The following is a 21,292-nucleotide window of genomic DNA, read 5'->3' as shown; positions in this document are numbered from 1 at the left end:
ACTTAACATTGAGTCTAAATCTGTTATGTCCCACTGTGACTGAGATAATAATTACAAACGGCAGCCAATTATAAGCAACATGAAATGTCCACCACATATGAATAAGGTTTGCATAAGAAGCATTATACTTCCAGCATTTGAATCATGTAACAGAACTATGCTAAAAATCCACACTAATATAAGATCAACCTCCCTTTATAAACACACACACATGCTTGTACATATGCACACACACAAACTTTTATGAGACTATTTGTAGACTAAAAAAGGACAGTTTAGAAACTTTCACAGATGGTAGATGGAAAATGAATTATGGGAACAAACTTCATAATGGTAGTGGCTGTGGGCTCTCCTCTCTTATTTTTCCTTTTTCTGGGTCCAATGACACATCATGATGTACAGTCAGCCCTCTATATCCACTGATTCCTTATCCACAGATTTAACCATCCACAGCTTGAAGATATTATATATATTCCAAACAGCAAGCCTCAATTTTGCCATTTTATATCAGAGACATCATTTTACTATGCCACTGTACTTAGTAAGACTTGACCATCTATGAATTTTGGTATCCACCGGGGGTTCTGGAACCAAATCCCAGTGGATAACAAAGGGCCACTGTAACACTATTCACATGAGCATTGATAAAAAGAAAACAGCTATCACTTTGAACTTCAACAATAGGCAAAAAACTACAGCCTCCGAAAGCACATGAAAATCTATCATTTTTACATAACTCAAGGGAACATTTATCAAAGGCAGTGCAAAAACACAAAACACTTCTCTTTAAATCATCTCATGAAGTAGAATCTCAGCAGTTTTTGCACTTTCTTGTTCTGGGTTATTAAACATACAGTATTTAAGATGAAGAATATTTAAGTTATAAAAATGATCAGAGAGTGGAGAGAAGCAGACAATTTTAAAAGAGTCTTCTACTACTATTCCTTGCAAGAGGAAAGGCTGGTTCTCTGTACCCATTTTGGTTGAGTGAGTTCTTAAACTTTTAAACTGTGAGCCACTTCTGTGGGTCACTGGGGGGTGGAGCTAGGAACCTAATTCTATATAACTGCTGGCAGAGACGAATGCCTAATGGCATGCAAATTTTTATATTTATATTCATTTTTATTTTTTATAGTCAAGGAGGTTTTGGAGTAGAGCAGAAAGTGACCTGTGGACAGTGTTGGAGGGCGGCTCCTTTAATTTTTCACTTTTTCTTTTCACTTTTTTCCTTAAGGGACTTATGGGGATTTTTGCTCAGATAAGGTGAGTCAGAGACTCACCTCTGGAAGGAGCTAGTAGCCAGGAGATCTCTAAATAACTATAGGCCCAGTTGACTGAGCTCACTAACAGAGGCTTAGGGACAAAGGCCAAGCCAACAAGGGTTCTTTACACTGGTGTTTAGCAGGGGAAGCTCACAGTCTTGTTCAGTGTCTCCTTAAGACTTCTCAGTATGGACACTGGGGGACCTACTGCAGTCACCTGCAACAGTTGTGGGGAACTTCACCTACACCAACTGCAAGTTGGTAGCCCTCTTGGAAGAGAAAGTCCAGCAGCTGGAGGCCCAGGTATCTACACTTCAGCATCTTAGAGAGCAAGATGTTTTCCTGAACAGACCAGGCCGGATGGTCTTGCACGGGAAACACACAGAGGAAGTTGCAGGGGAGGAGGAGGTCATTTCACATACAACCAAAGTAGAAAGTTGGAGGAATGTCACACACAGAAGTAGGGAAATGAGAGATTGTTCTGTGAGCTTGCAGGTACAGAATTGATTTGAATCTCTCTCTATTATCAGGGATGATGAGGAACACAGCAGGGACAGACTTCAGGGACAGACCAGGGGAGCGTGAGAGTACCACCACAGGGAAAAATTGCTGCTAAGCCTCGGAGGAGGCATGTGGTGATGGTGGGGACTCCTTCCTGTGAGTTAACGAAGCCGTGGTTTGTCGGCCAGACAAGATGTATTGGAAGGTGTGTTGTCTCCCTGGGGCAAGGATCTGTGATGTGACAGAAAGGCTGACAAGATTTGTCAAATCTATTGACTGTTACCCCTTTCTTTTGGCCCATGCGGGAACCAATGATACTGCAAGGCACAGCCCTCAGAATATCAGAAGGGATTATGAAGCTCTGGGTAGGAAGCTGAAAGAGATGGATGCGCGGGATATTATCTCATTTCTTCTCCCTGTTGAAGGGTATGGTCCGGAAGGGAAAGTAGCAGAGGTGAATAACTGGCTCTGCAGATGGTGCTGCCAAGAACGATTTGGATTCTTGGATCATGGGCTGGGGTTCCATGAGAGGGGGACTTCTGGCAAGGGATGGATGCCAGGTGGCAAAATATTTTTGCCAATAGTCTCAAAAATTTGATCAGGAGGTTATGTGGGGAAGGGAAACAGCATTCTGAAGGCAAAAGGGCTGGAGAAAATAGTCAAACTGACAGAGGGAGCAAAGCAAACAGTGCAAGGACCCAACAGTGGGAGGCAAAAAAACCCCAAAAAACTTGCATAGGCAGCAAATACTGGGGGGCATGGTCTTCGATGTCTCTACACAAATGCACAGAGCATGGAAAATAAGGAAGATGAACTTGAACTCCTAGCACAACAATGCAAATATGATATAATAGGCATCACTGAAACCTGGTGGGATGAGTCTCATGATTGGAATGTAGTACTAGCAGGGTATAACCTTTTTAAGAGAAATAGGCCAAACAGGAAAGAAGGAGGAATAACATTTTATGTCAGGGATATTTACACCAGTGAAGAGATCCAGGACATCAATCCTGGAAACCAGGTGGAGAACATCTGGATAAAAATTAAAGGGGAGGGAAATAACAGGGATGTTATTGTGGGAGTCTACTACAGACCCCCCAAGTCAGATGGAATAATTGGATGATGCCTTTCTAGAAATGATGACCACACACTCAGAAAGGAGAGATGTAGTAGTGATGGGTGCTTCAACTATCCTGATATTTGCTGGAATTCAAATTCAGCCAAATCCTCAAGGTCTAGCATATTCCTCACTTGCCTTGAAGACAATTTCATTATCCAAAAGTTGGAAGAGGAGACAAGGGGGTCAGCTTGTGATCCTAACTAACAGGGATAACTTGGTTAATGGGGTGTAAGTGGGAGTGATTATGTTCCTCTGGAATTTGTTATACAGTGGAAAGGAGAAGCCAGACATAGTCAGACATTCTAGACTTTAGGACAGCTGATTTTGGTAAACTTAGGCGGGTTACAGACCGCCATTAGGGACATCCTGAGGACGTCCCAGTTTGAAAAAAGGGCGTCTCTTCCTAACCCTATCACGGACAGAGTCCATGACAAATGGCGGCGGCCGTTCCACACGGCCGCCGCCATATTGACGTTGCGGACACTGTGCGTCCGCACGTCGCACCCCGGAAGTGACGCTGCAAGTGCGTGACTAGTGCCTCGCGCCATCTCTTCCGGGGCCCAGGAAGGAGCGCGATTTCCACGCTCCTTCCTCGGAGTGTCCGGGAGCCGCGCGGTTTGGCCGCTGCGGCTCCAGGACGCTGAAAGCAGAGGCGGAGCCAGACCGCCGCAATCCAGCGGCCTGTAACACGCCCCCGAGAGATACTGGGAGTGATCCCGTGATCAGCAATACTAAAAGAGAAGGGAGTTAAAGATAGATGGGAGTTTCTCAAAAGAGAGATACTGAAGGCACAATTTAAAACAGTTCCAGCGAGGAAGAAAAATGGGAGGTGTCTCAAGAAACCAGGGTGGATGACTAAGGAACTTTCAGCTGAGCTAAGTTTTAAACGGAACATGTATAAGAAATGGAAAAATGGGGAAATCACCAAAGAGGAATTCAAATAAATAGTGAGTATGTGTAGAGGTAAAGCCAGAAAAGTTAAAGCACAGAATGCTAGAGAGGTTAAGAACAATAAAAGAGTCTTTTTGGGTTATGTCCACAGCAAAAGAAAGAAGATGGAAATGGTAGGGCCAATGATCAGAGAAGATGGCAAAATGCTAACAGGGGACAGAGAAAAGGCAGAATTACTCAACACCTTCTTTGTTTCAGTCTTCTCAGAAAAGGCAAAGGATGCTCAACTTGAGGATAAAGGAGCAGAGGACAGAATAGGGGAATTTCAGCACAGAATAAGTAAAGAGATAGTACAGAAATACCTGGTTAATCTAAATGAATATAAGTCTCCAGGACCAGATGAACTATATCCACGGGTATGAAAAGAACTGGCAAATGTAATGTCGGAGCCATTGGCAATAATCTTTGAGAACACCTGGAGAACAGAAGTCCTAGCAGACTGGAGGAGGGCAAACATTGTCCTTATCTTCAGAAAGGGGTGGGAGGAGAGGATCCCAACAATTATTGTCAAGTTAGTCTGACATCAATACCAGGAAAGATTCTAGAGCAGATCATTATACAGAGAATCTATGAACACCTAGAAGGCAAGTCCATAATCACAAAAAGTCAACATGGGTTTCAGAGAAACAAGTCATGCCAGACAAATCTGATCTCTTTTTTTGATAAAATTACCAGTTTGGTAGATGAAGGGATTGCTGTGGATTTAGTATATCTTGATTTCAGTAAGGCCTTTGACAAGGTTTCCCATGACATTCTTGTAAACAAGCTTGTAAAATGTGGGCTAGACAAGATTAGTATTACATAGATTTGTTATTGGTTGACCTGCTGACCCAAAGGGTGCTCAATAATGGCTCCTTTTCATCCTGGTGAGAGGTGGCCAGTGCGGTGCCACAGGGCTCTGTCCTGGGCCCTGTGCTATTCAACATCTTTAGCAATGACTTCGATGACAGAATTGGGAGCATACTTATCAAATTTGCAGATGACACAAAATTAGGAGGAGTAGATAATACCCCAGAGGACAAGTTCAAAATTCACAATGACTTGAATAGACTAGCTGGGCCAAAATGAAATGAAATTCAACATGGAGAAATGTAAGGTACTAAACTTAGGGCGGAAAAATGAAATGCACAAATATGGGATGGGGGACACAAGGCTGAATAAGACTATGTGTGAAAGAGATCTAGGAGTCCAAGTAGACCACAAGTTGAACATGAATCAACTGTGTGATGCAGCAGCTAAAAAGGCCAATGCAATTTTAGGCTGCATCAATAGACGTATACAGTAGTGTCTAGATCAAAGATAGCAATAGTGCCACTCTATTCTGCTTTGGTCATGCCCTACCTGGAATACTATGTCAAATTCTGGACACCACAATTCAAAAAGGATGTTGAGAAACTGGTGTGTGTCCAACAGAGGGCAACTAAAATGGTGAAAGGTCTGGAAACCATGCCCTATGTGGAACAGCTTAGGGAGCTGAGGATGTTTAGCCTGGAGAAGAGAAGGTTAAGACGTGATATGATAGCCCTGTTTAAATATTTGAAGGGATGTCACATGGAGGAGGGAGCAAGTTTGTTTTCTGTTGCTCCAGAGAACAGGACAAGAGATTCCTCCTCAACATTAGGAGGAACTTCCTGACAGTAAGGGCTGTTCGACAGTGGAACACATTCCCTTGGAGAGTGGTGGAGTCTCCCTCCTTGGAGGTTTTTAAACAGAGACTGGATGGCCATCTGTTGGGGTTGCTTTGATTGAGAGTTCCTGCATGGCAGGAGGTTTGGACTGGATGTGGTCCGTTCCAACTTGTGGTCTCTTCCAACTCTATGATTATATGTTTCTAGTCTCCAGAGTCTAAGTCCCATGTTCAAACCACTACAAAACACTGTTATTCTTGTCTTAGGAATACAGTACAACCCCAGTATGGGAGCTATGGGATTTGCAGTTTCATTTACCTGCAATTCATGGCTGCCCCGATTCCACTCTCCTCACCCTAGCAGCACTTCCCAGCCAGGACGGACAAATTAGAAGGGGTCCGGAGAACCTTCCTCTCCTTCTGCTTGGGGGGGGGGGGGGGGGGGGGAGGCAGTACCACCACTTAGCTCCACCCACCTGCCCCCAAGCCTTAATTTCCTCCCTTTGAGTGGGCCATTGGCAAACTCCCCATGCACTACTCTCCATCCTCGCTAGTTGTAGAATGAGGAAAACATTTATTGCTATTGTTAATTGCTATCTTATTTTATTGTTATTGTTTAATGCATTGCTATGTTACCTTTGTTTTTTAATTCCTGTTTATTGTTATTGCCTTGTATTATCCCCTCTGTTGTAAGCCATCCAGATTTCCAGTGATTGGGTGGCATATAAATAAATCCTATGATTATTAAAACAGGGATACCTCCTCGGTGTTGCTGCCACACACATCACACTATGCACAGCAGCCAGGTCCTTCTCCACTACCTCTGCTTCATGTTCTTGGCCAGCTAATCACTCAGTTACAGATCCCTCTTGGCCTTCCTTTCTCTTGTTCCCACATACACCACCATGACAGGCATATGGCTATATTCAGTCAGGCTCCCATCTCACTCAGCTGAGAAGCACAAACCAGAGGGGTCAGGGGAGGAGGGGCAAACCAGGTGTGGCCGATGAAGATGCTGCAGCCTGGCTGACTGCTTAGCACAATCTGTGACTGGTGGGAATGGAAAGAGGCATGCAGGGAGGGAAGGAAGCAAGCAAGCAAGGAGATGGATGGCAGCGCTGCCTTCTTCTTGTATGTAACATCTTGTTCTTTCATAATGTAAAATAAGAAGAGGAAGTGCTTCAAATCTTGTATCTTTGCTTCAAAATGAGATATTGTAGAACACAGAGTCACAAATATACTTTAATATACACAAACTCAAAGATGGTGACCCTGTTTTGCCTCTCGTGATGCAGTCTTAACATCCATATTATTAATTCTAATCTCTTTTTAAAATACCAGTTTGTAGATATCTCTATCATCAATGTGTTCTTATTTTGGATTAAGCCTCATATCCTTTAAAAGTTTCAGTTCTCAAAATCATTTTTATCTGCATCCACCTGTAACAACATCTTATAGTGCACTTATCTAGTGTAAGCCTTTCAATATGTCTTTTAGCATTTTCACAGATGAAAGAGATCAGAAAGATATGAAGGCAAACGGAATGACATACTTAGCCACTATAATATCTCATGTAATCTAAAGGAGTTAAAGGCTGTATCCTACATTATTTTTCCAAGATGCTCCGTAGCCAAAAAAAGTATGGACCCAGTAATAAGGGAAGTACTGCACAATACTTCTCTTGCATTTTTAACCCACATTAACTGGTTATTCACTGCAGGCAACCAAGAAACAAATATACAATTTCACTCCAAGCTGCTCAACAAATATTGACCTTGGGGCTCCTGTCATTCACCTTGCTCCCAAAAACTTAAAATCACTTTCTGAGTTTAGTATTTCAGGTACCCACTGGATGAGCAAATGGGTTCTAACTTCGGTATGGATTTGTATTTCCACACCTGATTTCTCCCATAAACCATCCAATGAATGATACATAAAACAAAATAACAGAATAACAGAAGGTTTAAACATCTGGCATGCATGCATTTGTTTCACTGTTTTAGTATCAGTGTAAGAACCTTTCCTGAACTCTTCCCCCAGGCACGATTACCACCAACTCTCCTCCCCCACTCCCAACTAGAACCTGTCATTTTCCCTATCTGTCCCTCTCCATATCTATCTCCCCATTCCTGATTTCACCCTTATTTCTATCTGTCCCCTTACCCATCTGTTCTGATCACATTATCCGCACCTCCATAATCTGGGGAAGGAGCTAGAAGTCACTAGTTCTCTATACAGCTGCAGCCCCAGTCTCTGGATCTTAGTGAACAGACCTTGAGTAACAGGCAAGGCCAATAGGCATTTTGTATGGGAATGGTAGAAGAGACAGCATAAGGCAGGGCCGGCTCTAGCATATAGGTGACATAGGAAGTCGCCTGGGGTGCAAAAAGGTCAAGGGCGGCATTTGTGTTTCTTTTGGTGCACGCATGCGCGTGCACAGCTCCAGCTCCAGGACGCTGAAAGCACTCCTCCTGGCTTTGCTGGGCTGTGTGCCCCCAAGAGAGGAAAGGGCGCTTGTTGGAGCGTGCGTGTGCATGCGCGCAGCCCCAAACAAACGCCAGGGCGCCAATTGTGCTCCTCTAGGCTTCAGGAGAAGTGCAAGTGGCACTCTGGCGTTTGTTTGGGGCTGCGCGCATGCACACGCGTGCTCCAACAAGCGCCCTTTCCTCCCCTTTCCTCTCCTCCCTGCCCTGGCAAAGCCAGGAGGAGCGCAAGTGTCGCCCCTAAACTTTTTGTGGGGCCTGGGGGGAGGAGCCAAAAAGCCCTGGAGGAGAGGGAGGGAGGAACGAGAGAAATAACCAGGTTTGGCAGTGCTTTAACTCATTTCTGGTTCAAGGCTATGGGGTTCTGAGAGTTAGAGTATGTTCTGGGGTCCAGATATCAAGGCTTGGCTCTTTTCTGGCTCATGGCTATGGGATTCTGGGAGTTAGAGTATGTTCTGGGGTCCAGATATCAAAGCTTTGCTCTTTTCTGGCTCATGGCTATGGGATTCTGGGAGTTAGAATATGTTTTGGGGTCCAGATATCAAGGCTTGACTCTTTTCTGGCCTCCTTTTATAGGACACATCCTATATTTCAGACTTCTACCCAGAAGGAGCCGCTGGAGGAGCGGAAGATCTCAGGTGGCGGTGGCGGCGGCAGCTCCCGCGGAGGACTTCTGAAGCCTCTGGAGGATCGGAGGATCCCCAGCGGCAGTGGCGGTGAGGAGTAAGGGGCTGGCTCTTTTCCCCGGCCCGGCCAGCTCTGGAGCCGCTTCTCCACTGCCTTTTGGAAGAAAAATGGCGGCAAGAGCCCAGCTGCCGCGGATCCTCTTTCAGGCCTCCAGAGAGGCCCCCTCCAGCCAGCGCGAGTGCCGGCTGGCTGGGAGAGGACCCAGCAAGGACCCCAGATACAGGGAGGTGGCTATGCCATTTGCCTGTCTCTGGGATAAAAATCCGGCACATAAAGCAGACTTAAAGAGTCGCCTTATATGCTGGAAAATACGGTATATTGTTTTTTATTAATGTTTTTGGCTTTTAGTTGGTTGTGTTCTTCATTTTTGAACGTCCTACAATTTGTCCTACATTTTGCCATACATCATATCCTACATTTTTCTTACATTTTGAGGGGCTACCGGGGGGGGGGGGGGGCACCAAAATATTTCTCGCCTAGGATGGCCAAATATCTAGAGCCGGCCCTGGCATAAGGAGAGCTTTTACCTGTTCAGTTAAACCTTTTGATCCCTTGAGAATCCTTGGGGAGAGCTTATTGGGTCAAGGCTCTTTGTTTGTGTGAGCTGGGAGGAGGCTTGCTTGTGAGTTTGTAAGTGTTCCATTGTTCTTTTGTGTGTAGGCCTGAGTCCTTTTCCTGAGCACCTGATCTTAGGGTGACAAGGCATCTGCTGAGAGGAAGTGAGTCAGATACTTGAAGCTCATCTAACAGGCAAGGCCAATACATGTTCTACATTGGTGTTTAGCAGGAGAGTTTATCAAAGAAGGTCTGGAGTTCTGTTTCATTGCCTACTTAAGACCACTGAATATGAATGGTGAGGGAGTTGCAGCAATCACTTGAAACAGTTGTAGTATGTTTCTGTTCTTGCTGGAGGATGTGGGTAACTATGCATGAAGCAAGTGCAAGTTGTTTGCCCTGCTGGAAGAGAAGATACAGCAATTTCAGGCCTATATATCTATTCTTCAGCATCTTACGGAGCTTGAGTTTTTTTTGGACACAGTGGAGCAGACTTCCTGGATGAGGAACACACAAGGAATGTCTCCAAGGAAGAGATCAGTTCCCAAACACAAAAGATAGACATTTGGAGGAATGTGAAACAAAGAAACAGACGGGTCAGGGATCGGTCTGTGAGTCTGGAGCTATAGAATCAATTTAAAGCTCTCTCCATTATCAGTGATGTTGAGGGACAGTAACAAGGACAACAGTGTCAGTCCTCTGAGAATATGCAGCTGACTTTGGAAGTTTCAGCGCATGGAATGTCTCCTAACAATCCTCAGAAGAGATGTGTGTGGGTGGTAGGGATCCTGCTTGCTGACGAGAAAAGAAAAATTGATTTGCTTTTTTCGAGAGGTGTCAGCAGAGCAAAAATCTGCGATACAACAGAGTTGACAGGATTCATCAAACTCACTGACTGTTATCCCTTTCCTTTGGTACACAAGAGAACCAATGACACTGCAAGGTATAGCTTTCATGACATTATAAGGGATTTTGAGGTTATGGATAGAAAGCTGAAGGACCTTCATGCACAAGTTGTCATTTTGTCTCTTCTTCTGCTTGAAGGACACAGCCCAGGAAGGGAGAGAAGAATAGTGGAGGTGAAAAACTGGCTTCCCAGATGGTGCCAACAGGAATGATTTGGCTTCCTGGACCATGGTCTGCAGTTTCATGAAAATGGACTTCTGGCAAGTATGTTAATGTATATTTAAGGTAAAAATGTTCAGATGTGACAATGTCTGCAGAAGTCTAAATTGGCTACAATTGGAGGCCAGAAGCCTGAGCCACAGACACAGTTCAAGGTCAAATGAACAAGACTAAATGTAAATATGATATGTCTTCAGTCTGAACAAGGATTGGTTTCTATGTTGCATAGCAACTTGTACAAGAAGGAGGCTGGCCTAGTAGTCACATCGTGGGAATGTTGTACATAAGAAAACAAACACTGTACTAGTGAATTCTGGGAGTTTGGAGTCTGAGAGTTGGTGTGACAGTAAGAGTTTTTGTATTGTAGTAACTAGCTCGTGTTATTTGGAAACAAAGAAATAAAGCCCTCTAAGGATTGAACAGCTGGAGTCTGATTCTTTAATTAAACAGCTGTTTCACTAGGCATTGTTCCAGCAAGCTACAAAGCCTGTTTGGAGTTTTTGCATTGATCCTGAGTTGCAGATGAACCGGCATCTTCATCCAGTTGGCACCAGACCGGGACCACGGGCAAGGTTCATCACCCAAAATATCAACCTCACAGAAGTTGGCAGGAAGGCTTTTGCCAAGAGTCTCACAAACCTGATCAGAAGGGCTTTAAATGTGGGAGAGGGAGACAGTTTTCTTGAGGGCAGAAGTTCATCAAGTGCTAGAAATAATAGCCTGGAAGTTATAGAGAGAACTGGGCAAATAGGAGGAAAACCCACCCATGGAAAGAAAAAGAAAAAAACTTCAGTAAGCAGCTTGGGGAAATGATCCATGTTTCTACACTAATGCATGGGAAATAAAAATAAATATACTGTATAAACATGGACTTTTAACACATACCAAATATGATATAATAGGCATCACTATTTGATTTACTTCATTTCATTTACTTCATTTTTTTACTTCTTTGAAACCTGTGAGATGAGTCTTATGATTGGAATGTAGTGATAGAGTGGCATAATCTATTTCAGAGAGCAAGACCAAGCAGGAAAGGAGGAGGAATAACATTAATATGTCAAAGATGTTTACATCTGTGAAGAGATCCGTAATTTAAGGCCAGGTTGAGAACATCTGGATAAAAATTAAGGGGGAGAAAAAGAAATCATGATGAGGGTTTACAACAGACATCTAAACCAGACTAAGGAATTGGATGATATTTCTTCAAAGTCAAACTCTACCAAGAATATAAGGTCCAACAAATTCCTCACTTATCTTGCAGACAATTGTCCAGAAGGCAGAAGAGGCAACAGGGAGATTAGCTCTCTCTCCCACCAGCTGTTTGTTAGCTCTGACTACGAAGGAAGGCTGAGGGATAAGACACACAAACACAGAAGAGAGCATGTGCAGGGACTCAAACAGGAGCAGTTTAAAGATCCCTGGCTATGAGGAAAGGGTGGGCACTTCTTTTAAGACCTTTATAAGCAGTATTAACTTATTGCCCTGTATGTAAGTCAACCCATGATTTTGGAGTCCATTTTGGGACATAAATTTCTTGACTTATAGTTGAGTATATATGGTAGGTGAAGATGGCTATTCTAAACAAATTCTAGTATCCAAGGACAGATTAACTACATCCAAAAGTATTAAAAGAACTGGCAGAAGTAATTTCAGAACCATTGGCAATAATCTTTGAGAACTCTTTGACAACAGGACAAGTCCCTGCCAACAGGAGGAGGGCAAATGTTGTCTCCATTTTCAAAGGTGGGGGGTAAAAGAAGACAACCCAGTCAGCCCAACATCCATACCAGGAAAGATTCTAGAGCAGATCATTAAGCAGTTTGTAAGCGTTTATAAAGGAATGGTATAATCACTAAAAGTCAACATTGGTTTCTCAAAAACAAGTCATGCCGGACGAATCCTATCTCATTTTTGAGAATTACAACTTAGGATGATGAAGGGAATGCTGTGGATATAGCATATCTTGATTTTAGTAAGGCATCTGACAAGTTCCCCTATGGTACTCTTGCACAAAGGCTAAAATGTGAGCTACACAAGGCTACTATTAGGTGAATTTATAACTGGTTGACTGACCAAACCCATGGGATGCTCACCAATACTCTCTTCATCCTAGAGAAAAGTAACTAGTGGGGTGCAGCTGGATTCTGTCCTGCGCCCAATGCTATTCAACATCTTTATTAGTGACTACGATGATGGAATAGAGGGCATGCTTATCTAATTTGATGCCATATTAGGAGAGTTGAGAGTTGGTTTGAGAGTTGGACTGTGACTCTGGGGAGCAGGGCTTGAATACTGGTTCAGCCATGAAGATTCACTGGGTGACCTTGGGCAAGCTACACTCTCTCAGTCTCGAAGGATGGCAGTGGCAAACCCCTCTGAAAAAACCTGCCAAGAAAACCCTTTGATAGGTTCATGAGCCCAAAAAACAACTTGAAGGCACACAACACACAGCTAATATATCAGACAACAGGATCAGAATTCAAAATAGTGTTAACAGGTTAGAAAGCTGGGCCAAAACTAACAAAATTAATTTCAACAGGGATAAAGCTAAGGTACTACACTGAGGCAGAAAAAAACGAAATCCTTAGATATAGTATGGGTGACACCTGAGTTGACAAGTTTATGTGAAAGGCATCTAGAAGTCCTAGTAGATCACAAGCTGAATGAGTTAACAGTTTGATGCGGCAGCTAAAAAGCCAATGCGATACTAGCCTGCATGAATAGAAGCTAAATGCTATCAAGGGAAGTAACAGTGGTGCTTTCTGCACCGGCATTTGGGACGTCCTCCGGACGTCCCATTTTAAAAAAGGGGCGTCTCTTATAGACGCCCCTGGGCCTAGTACGGACTCTGTCCGTACAAGATGGCGGCGCCCCTTCTACATGGGCGCCGCCATCTTTACGTACTGGACGCACAGCGTCCAGACGTGTCGCGCCGCTTGTGACATAGCGAGCGCGCCCCTGGCGCCTCGCTACGTCGCAAACGCGACGGTAAAAGAAGCTCCATTTTGGAGCTTCTTTTTTCGGTCCGCGCGGGAGTCGGGCCGTCTGAAGGCTCCGGCTCCCCCGCGGACCTACTGGCGGCGGTCTGTACCCCGCCAGTACCTCTCTATTCTTCTTTGGTTCGACCTCACCTGTAATATGGTGTCTAGTTCTGGGCATCACAATTCAAGAAGGATAATAACAAGGTGGAATGTCTCCAGGGGTGGGTGGCCAAAATGATAAAAAGTCAGAAAACCATGCCTTATGAGGAGTGCCTTAGGGAGCTGGGTATGTTTAGCCTGGACATGAGAAGGTTAAGAAGTGACATGGTAGCCTTGTTCAAATATTTGAAATGATTTTATATAGAAGATGGAGCGAGCTTGTTTTTTGCTGCTTAAGAGACTAAGAACATGGAGCAACGGATTAAAACTACAGCAAAAGAAAGTCCACTTAAACATTAGGAAAAACTTTTTGATGGCAAGAGTTTTTCAACAGTGGAATACACTGCCTAAGAGGGTGGTGGAGTCTCCTTCTTTGGAGGTTTTCAACCAGAGGCTAGATGGATATTTGTCAGGACTGTTTTGATTGTGTATTCCTGCATGGCAGGGAGTTGGAATGGATGGCCCTGGGGTCTTTTCCAACTCTCTCATTATTTTTCCTTATCTCACATTTCAAAACTGCCAAACCTCTCTCCTCATATCCCACACTCATCCCTTCCATCACCACATCCTGGTTGGATCTCCTCAGGTTAATCACTAAAATCCTACTCTTCTTCACAGCGTGGGACACTCAGACAGTTTACTGAACAACTTCAACAAGAAACAACATTTCCATGGAAGCCCAAGAGAAATTACACAACATTGGTTAGACAAAAGAACAAGCAGCCACTCAAAGAAAATTTCCTCTCTGTACAGTTAACTTTAATTTTTTAAAAATTAAGTGATGAAGAGGACTGTTGAATCAACTAAATAACAATTAATTTCTATAGGTAAATAACAGGAAATGCATTTTAAGCATGCTCATTAAAATGATCTCACATAATGTCCAATTATGTATCAGGTTCCATATGGCACCATGCAAGCAGACATTCATACTCACAGTGGTAGAATTCAAAGACATAGCTGAGTTAGTCTGGAAAATCAGTATGCAAAGGGCTCTTATAATATCTTTGAGATTAACTGAAAAAAGAAGCTGGTAGCATGAGCTTTCCTAGACTTGAGTCTACTCCTTGCATCTGAAGAAGTAGACTCAAATCTATGAAGGCTCATGCTACCAGCTTCTTTCTTTCAGTTAGTCTCAAAGATGATCTGTTTGTGTTCATACTCATAATAAGACTTTTCTTTCTCTCCTCACCAAAAAGACAAGCGACCTTCCAAAAGCAAATTTAGGGACTGTTTGTAAGAGGCTAATTTCTTTTTCCAGCATGTTTAGCAATCTACTGATGGTCTCACATAACTGGATATAACCTATTATATGAAATATGTTCATTATTTTATTCAGTATAGTTGCTGGATACATAAAGTTTCTAAAATCAGCTTCTGTTTTTTCACATTCACCCCATACTAGCTTAGATATTATTTTAATAGTTTTCCTTCTATATAACTAGTCTCTCTAAAGATTCTTACCTGAAGATAAGTTATTCTCCTCTGTACCAGATCTGTCAAATCTTTGGCTTCCTTTTCTCGCCAATCACCAGCTCCGTCTGTTTGACTGAGGTAGTACAGATCTGTCATTATTGACCTGTTTGTTTAAAAAAATTAAAAACAACAAAGAAATAATCAAAAGAAACAATGACAAAATGAAAACTATATTTTCAGAACTTAAAAAGTTTGGAACATATCTTAAAAATATTTTTCTTCTGTACTGCCAGAGCCACCCACCTCTGTGTGTGTGTGTGTGTGTGCGTGCGTGCATTCCACCCATACTCAACATGTTCTCCAGTCTCTAATCCATATAAAAATGCAATATTCCAAGGGGGGGGGGGGAATCAGATCTACAGTCAGCCCTCTGTATCCAAAGATTCTTTATGCACAGATTCAAGCATCCATGGCATGAAAAGGGGGTCCTGGAATCAAACCCCAGTGGATACCAAGGGCCCACTAAACACTCTCCCTCCCTCCCCATCCACAAACACACATTTCTACAGAGTTTACTTTTTCCCCCTAACAAAAGCAGCAATGAAGTAAATCCCTTGGCACAGACAGGCTGCCATAATAACTTTTACTAAATTGAGTCATTGCCACCAAACACTGAGAAGAAAAGATGCAAATATCTTAAAATAAGTTTGCTATATAGCCTCCCTGCTGTTCAGTTTATTTTGAAACACTTTCAGTTTGCTAGTGCCAGACAAAGGTGTGGGTTAGAAATAGAGGGCAAATATTAGAGGAGTTGTCAAAATGTGAAAAATAGCCATATTTTCTCTTTATCCATAAACTGTCAAAATAGTTTGATTAACAGGTCAAGAATTTTAAATATCTAGAACAATATATACATTCAGAATCTCAACGTCCAAAGATTTTAAGAGAAATTCATTTATTTCATCTTTCTCTAGTTTCCTTTGCAGTGCATTATGCACAGTATGGCACTCTCAGAATATCCTGAAAATACATTTTGTTTTGCAATTCAAGAAAATATAGGTTCTTGGTAAACACTGCCAACACTTAAATGATCAATTGGCTCAAACTAATTCAGTCTTGTTGAATTAGAAATAAACGAACTGGTGCACACTAATAAAATCAGGCTTAACCAATGCCAGACTTAACTAATGAAATTAGTTTGGCCTCTGCTACTAGGCAAATGGATTTGGAATCCTTGTTACCATCATGGCCAAACATTAACAGCTGTCCACAAGAAGAGTTTATTTGTTTGGGTGATCTTCTCTGATTATGTTACAACTGTGGTACCTCCAAGGGTGTTCCTGTTTGGGCTACTGGCAGAGAATGTCACTCCGGTTGTTGGGTAGGGACTTTCCAGCCCTTTTCTGCCTCTTTTTCTTAGGGTACATAGTATCCTTATGGACCCACCTAACCTTATGGGACTTGTCTTGAAATGGAACAGCCTTGAGGTCAGCAGTACTGAGGCCCATCAGTAGTGATACCATGGTTGAGATAGAAGGTGCAGTACCATGATCAGTATGATCCTATCCACCAAAGAGGATAATGAGGAATCCAAAGGGTTTGCAGGCCAATCATATAGGTGCAAGGGGGATGGCCAGACAGCTTGGTCAAGCAGAAACAGTTTGAGTCAAACTGCTCTAATCCTACACGGATTTGTGGTAACAGATTTTGCACATTTGAGGGTTATGGTCCTCACCAAGGCAAAGGAGGCATTTATTGTGGCCATGGGAGACTTTCTGGCAGTAAATGACATAGTTCTTGAAGAGTACCCAAGAGCCCATAGGCCTCTAAGAGATCAACAAATAGGAAGGAAGAAGAAAGCTGAATCTAAAGATTCTTCAGAGAGATGCTGCCACTAAGGATATGACAAACTGTGAAAATGGCACCAGCCAGGGGCACTTATAGAGAGAGGATAGGGCTTCCACAAAACTAAGCTTTCAAGATGTTTCTCTTTGCAGATGCAGATCCCATGTGTGAAGCACAGATACCATGACAAAAAACATAGAGATGTTACATTGTTTAATTGGCTTAATATTCTTAAAAGAGCTATAGGGACAGATTGTTATTACTCTTTCATTTCATTTTTTTTAAATTAGGACTTTTGCATTGGGAGAATCAATAATGACAGAAAGTTATAAAAATGTAACAATAAAAAGTAATAATAATGCGAGGAGATCAAAAAGCAAAATTAAAAAACAAAATTGTATTAGAAAAATCTCCAAGTAACTCAAGGTTTTCTTGAATAAGAAACAAGAATCAAGACCCTTTAGTGTCAATAAGTAAAACACTTTCAGTAATCCAATTAGAATTAGAAACAGAGTTCGAAAGGATGGCATACTCAAGGAAGGAGCTAAACAGACGGTCCCAAAGGGGCAGTTTGAAGCTACGCCTGAGAAAGCCAGATTGGGATTGCAGCAACCACATGTCACAGCCCCAATCCGCCTTTTTGCCAGCCCAAAAAGAAGAGGCAAATAGCCACTCCTTTTTGTGCCAGTATAAAGCTGGCTTTTCTGCCCCACTGGCTTTCAGGTGCTCTGATGGCATGCAGCATGTAGACGCCACGTCTTTGGAGCACCTGGAAGCCAGCCCAGGTGTGGGCAGCTGGGTAATGTGAACGCAGCTTTAATGCAGCTTCAGAGCGTGCAGCGCTAAAACAGCAGTGTAAAAGGAGGGTCTGTTTTGCCCCAAAGTTTTCTAATTGAAAAATTAGTGAAAATATTTGCATTGTAGCTAAAGAAAGAGATCAAGAATATTAACCTAGTCCTAGCAGCTTCAATAAAGAAAATTGTGGAGGAGGAAAAAGGAAGACCAAAATACAACATATTTAAGAATAACAAGAAAATAAAGTTCTGAAAGCATTAAATTTAAAGGATCAGAAATTTAAAAATTCAAAACTGAGATAAACTGGAATAACAAATTGTTAAGATTACAGAGCAATTGAACATACAGTATTAGAGGAAACATCATATTTCAAAATTAAGTAATAAGAATCCTACAAAAATTAATTTGAATAAAAAAGAAGATATGTTACAAAAATAAAGTGTAAACATAACCTGAAATTTAGAGGAACCCCAGAAAATAGTGAAAAGGTGATTCATTAACATGTATGCCAGAAATAGGCAGTTTGTATGTCAGATATTTCTTGATTTGGACATTTCAGTAGCTGTAGGAATTGAAATACCAGTGGGAATAGAAGAAAGAACAGTTAAAAGACTGACTAAATCACAAAATTTAGTCCTTGGTATCCACAGGGGTTTGGTTCCATAAATCCATGGATGCTCAATTCCCATTAAATACAGTGAAGTCCCTTGTACAAAATGGCAAAATCAAGGTTTCTTTTATATATGTAGAAGCCACGGTTGAATCCCTGGATACAGAGGGCCGACTGTATACCAGTGATTCTGTCAGGGCAAAAAGGAAAGTTACGACTGACAATGATGTTTAATGATGCACATCCTTAGCCATTAGCAAAATGAAAAGAATCCAGTTTTTTAAAAACAAAATAAACAATATAGGCATTTTATATACTTCCTGTATACGCTTTAAAATAAACATTCTTAATAACAATTGGCAAGGTGTGAAAACCTTTAGTGAAGTAAACCATTTCACTTCAGCCCTAGACAATCCTTAATCATTCAACATTTCCTCAATATAAATTTTAACATTAAAAATTTAACATGGAGCCAAAGCAGACAGGTGGGAAGGAGGACCCAAGACCGCTCCAGCCGCAAGTGGGCCGGGACAACAGCAACTGCATGGCCCTGCAGGACCCAAGCTGCAATGCCAGGAACTGGATTATCCCGGCTCTTTTTTGCTTTGGACCAAAGAATCAGAAGCATTACGTCAGAATGGCTTCAGGCTGCTTTGGGGGAGTGCATCATGTAAACACCATGCCCCTGAAACAGCTGGAAGCCACTTCATTTGGCCCATCTGTTCAGGGTCATGGTCTTCATTTGAAGCACTTTTTGAACTGTTCATTTTAAACAAAAATATGAACGTAAGAAATATATTCTTACCCAAGAAAGAAGGGAGTTTGCTAGAGGTTATATATACTTCCTCCAAGAGTTTGATATTAAACAGGGTAAAGAGAAATATTTGGAATAATTCAAATTGGGCATTATGTTGAAACTCTAACCAATGAAGAGTGGCTTTTGTTATAAGTGTAATAAAGAGAAAGACTGTGGAACATATGTTAAAATTGAGAAAAATAGGGTTCCTTATTCTTTGATATACATTTAAACTCCATTGATCAGACAAAAATATTAAAAATAATAAATTAATGAAAACACAGGAACAAAGAGAAATTATAATGAAAGGATTATCAGTGAAGAGGTCTCTACTAAATTAGCAATAGCAAGTACATTTCCATACCACTTATCAGTGCACTTAAGCACTCCCTAAGCGGTTTACAAATTGTATGCTAATTGCCCCCCAAAATCTGGGTACTCATTTTAGCGAACTCGGAAGGATGCAAGCCTGAGTCGAGCTTGAGGCCTTTCGCTGGTATTGAACTCGCAACCTTATGGTTTTGAGTGAGTGGCCACCAGGGCTCTTTTAAATTACATCTTTCTCATTTTATATGCACTCTTACCAAATAATTTTATACGTTCTAGGAATAGAAAGAATATTTGATTTTTTTTTTAAATGAAAAATATTTGGTTTTTTTACTATTAAGAAACCCCGAGGATAAGAATTCTGGACCAACAAGAATCTTCGCAGTTTGGGACTTATTCTACATAAAATTCACACATTCTTCTTTTTCAAAGAAAAGAACTATTTACGCACAGAAATTAATAGCTGTTTCCCATGCAACAAATGCTACAATTGGGGACATTGTATACAAGATTTGCACATGATTGATTTTCACTGAAAACAGCATTTTCTGCACAAAGAATATCTCCATGCAGAAATGTTCCTGCATGGCAGTGGGTTGGAGTGGATGGCCTTTGTGGTCTCTTCCAACTCTACAATTCTATGAAATAATTTTGATGGGCAGAAAATGTTATTTCCTGCACAGAAAATAGCATTTTCTGTGCAAAAATCGACATGCGAATATTGTGCAGAACTGGTGATGGATTGTGAAGAGACTTCAAAAACTGCATTGGTTTTTTTTAAAATCTTTCTTGCAGAGGGAGGAAATTGATCAATAGATATTTTATAATCCATTTTCAAAACATTATCCCTTTTTTACACAAAAGTGAATAGCTCACAATCAAGAATATTTTTTCACTTTAATAACTCAAGCTCAACTGAAATACAGAAAACTATATTTTATTCATTCATTCTTTCATTCATTCATTCATTCATTTTATTTGCCACCTTTCTTCCAGGATGGGACCCAAAACGGCTTCCAGAATAACAATTAAAAACATTTACAGTTCATTAGCCTACACTGAACTTTACGAATATAAAATAATTCCAATAAATGTCACAAGCTAGTTATAAACTATCTAAAAATGATTTTTAAAAAGAGATCTAGAACACTATTTAGAGATACTTAACAGAGGAGCTATACAGAAAAAAATTATAGATGCAAGAAGAAGAAGAAGAAGAAATAAGTTCAAGGTACTCAAACTATGGAACAACCGGAGACATTACAAGTACTATGTCTAGTTCTGAGCATGCAGTTCAAGGATATTGACAACCTGGAACATACCCAGAGGAGGGTAGCCAAGATAACCAAAGGTTTGGGAAAACAAGCCTTATGAGGAATAACTTTAAATTTGGACATCTATCTTACCAAAAGATTCAAAAATACTATTCATAAATACGTTCATTATGATATGATTGGATTCATTAGAGGTATAAAAATGCCAAACAAATGAAGACAGATTAATAGATGACACTGATGTCTGTCAGAAACAAAAAAGAAGCTGTTTTTTGTTTTACTTTTTTTTCCTATTCTATTCTATTCTTATTCTTTTTTTCTTTTTTGGATGCAGAAAACATGATAGAATAAAGCGGGACTCTCTGTAAACAATTCTGTAGACAATACCATGCCAATGTCAAGGATACACACACACACACACACACACACACACACACACACACACACACAGTGTGCCCACATTTTACACAGGTGTGCCATACGTGGCTTTCAGCATACACTGAAAGCCGCACCAGAAGAGCCCGTCACAGCGCCCCGGAAGAATTAATGGGGTGTACGCCCATGGTGTGCGCACCCTGTCGCGCTGCCATGCACCACAGCCACGAGCCCCATTACTTTCTATGGGGCTTCAACATGCGCTGATTTCCCCTTAAGCGGAGGGATCCGGAACGGATCCCTGCATAAGGAGAGGGCACACTCTGTGTGTGTGTGTGTGTGTGTGTGTGTGTACACACACACACACACAGTAGAGTCTTGGTTATCTGACATTCGATTA

General features: G+C 41.7%; 1 protein-coding gene across 1 annotated transcript in view; it reads right to left on the bottom strand.

Annotated features, from left to right (window-relative positions):
• Positions 1 to 21,292, bottom strand: part of FUT8 (fucosyltransferase 8) — a 151,825-nt gene that overhangs the window by 60,258 nt on the left and 70,275 nt on the right. Inside the window, 1 exon segment of the mRNA XM_042445868.1 lies at positions 14,919 to 15,033. Within this exon segment, the coding sequence (XP_042301802.1) occupies positions 14,919 to 15,033 (115 nt within the window).

The sequence above is a fragment of the Sceloporus undulatus genome, chromosome 1, assembly GCF_019175285.1.
Source record: "Sceloporus undulatus isolate JIND9_A2432 ecotype Alabama chromosome 1, SceUnd_v1.1, whole genome shotgun sequence".
Classification (NCBI taxonomy): Eukaryota; Metazoa; Chordata; class Lepidosauria; order Squamata; family Phrynosomatidae; genus Sceloporus; species Sceloporus undulatus.
This window is presented reverse-complemented; position numbering and strand designations above follow the sequence as displayed.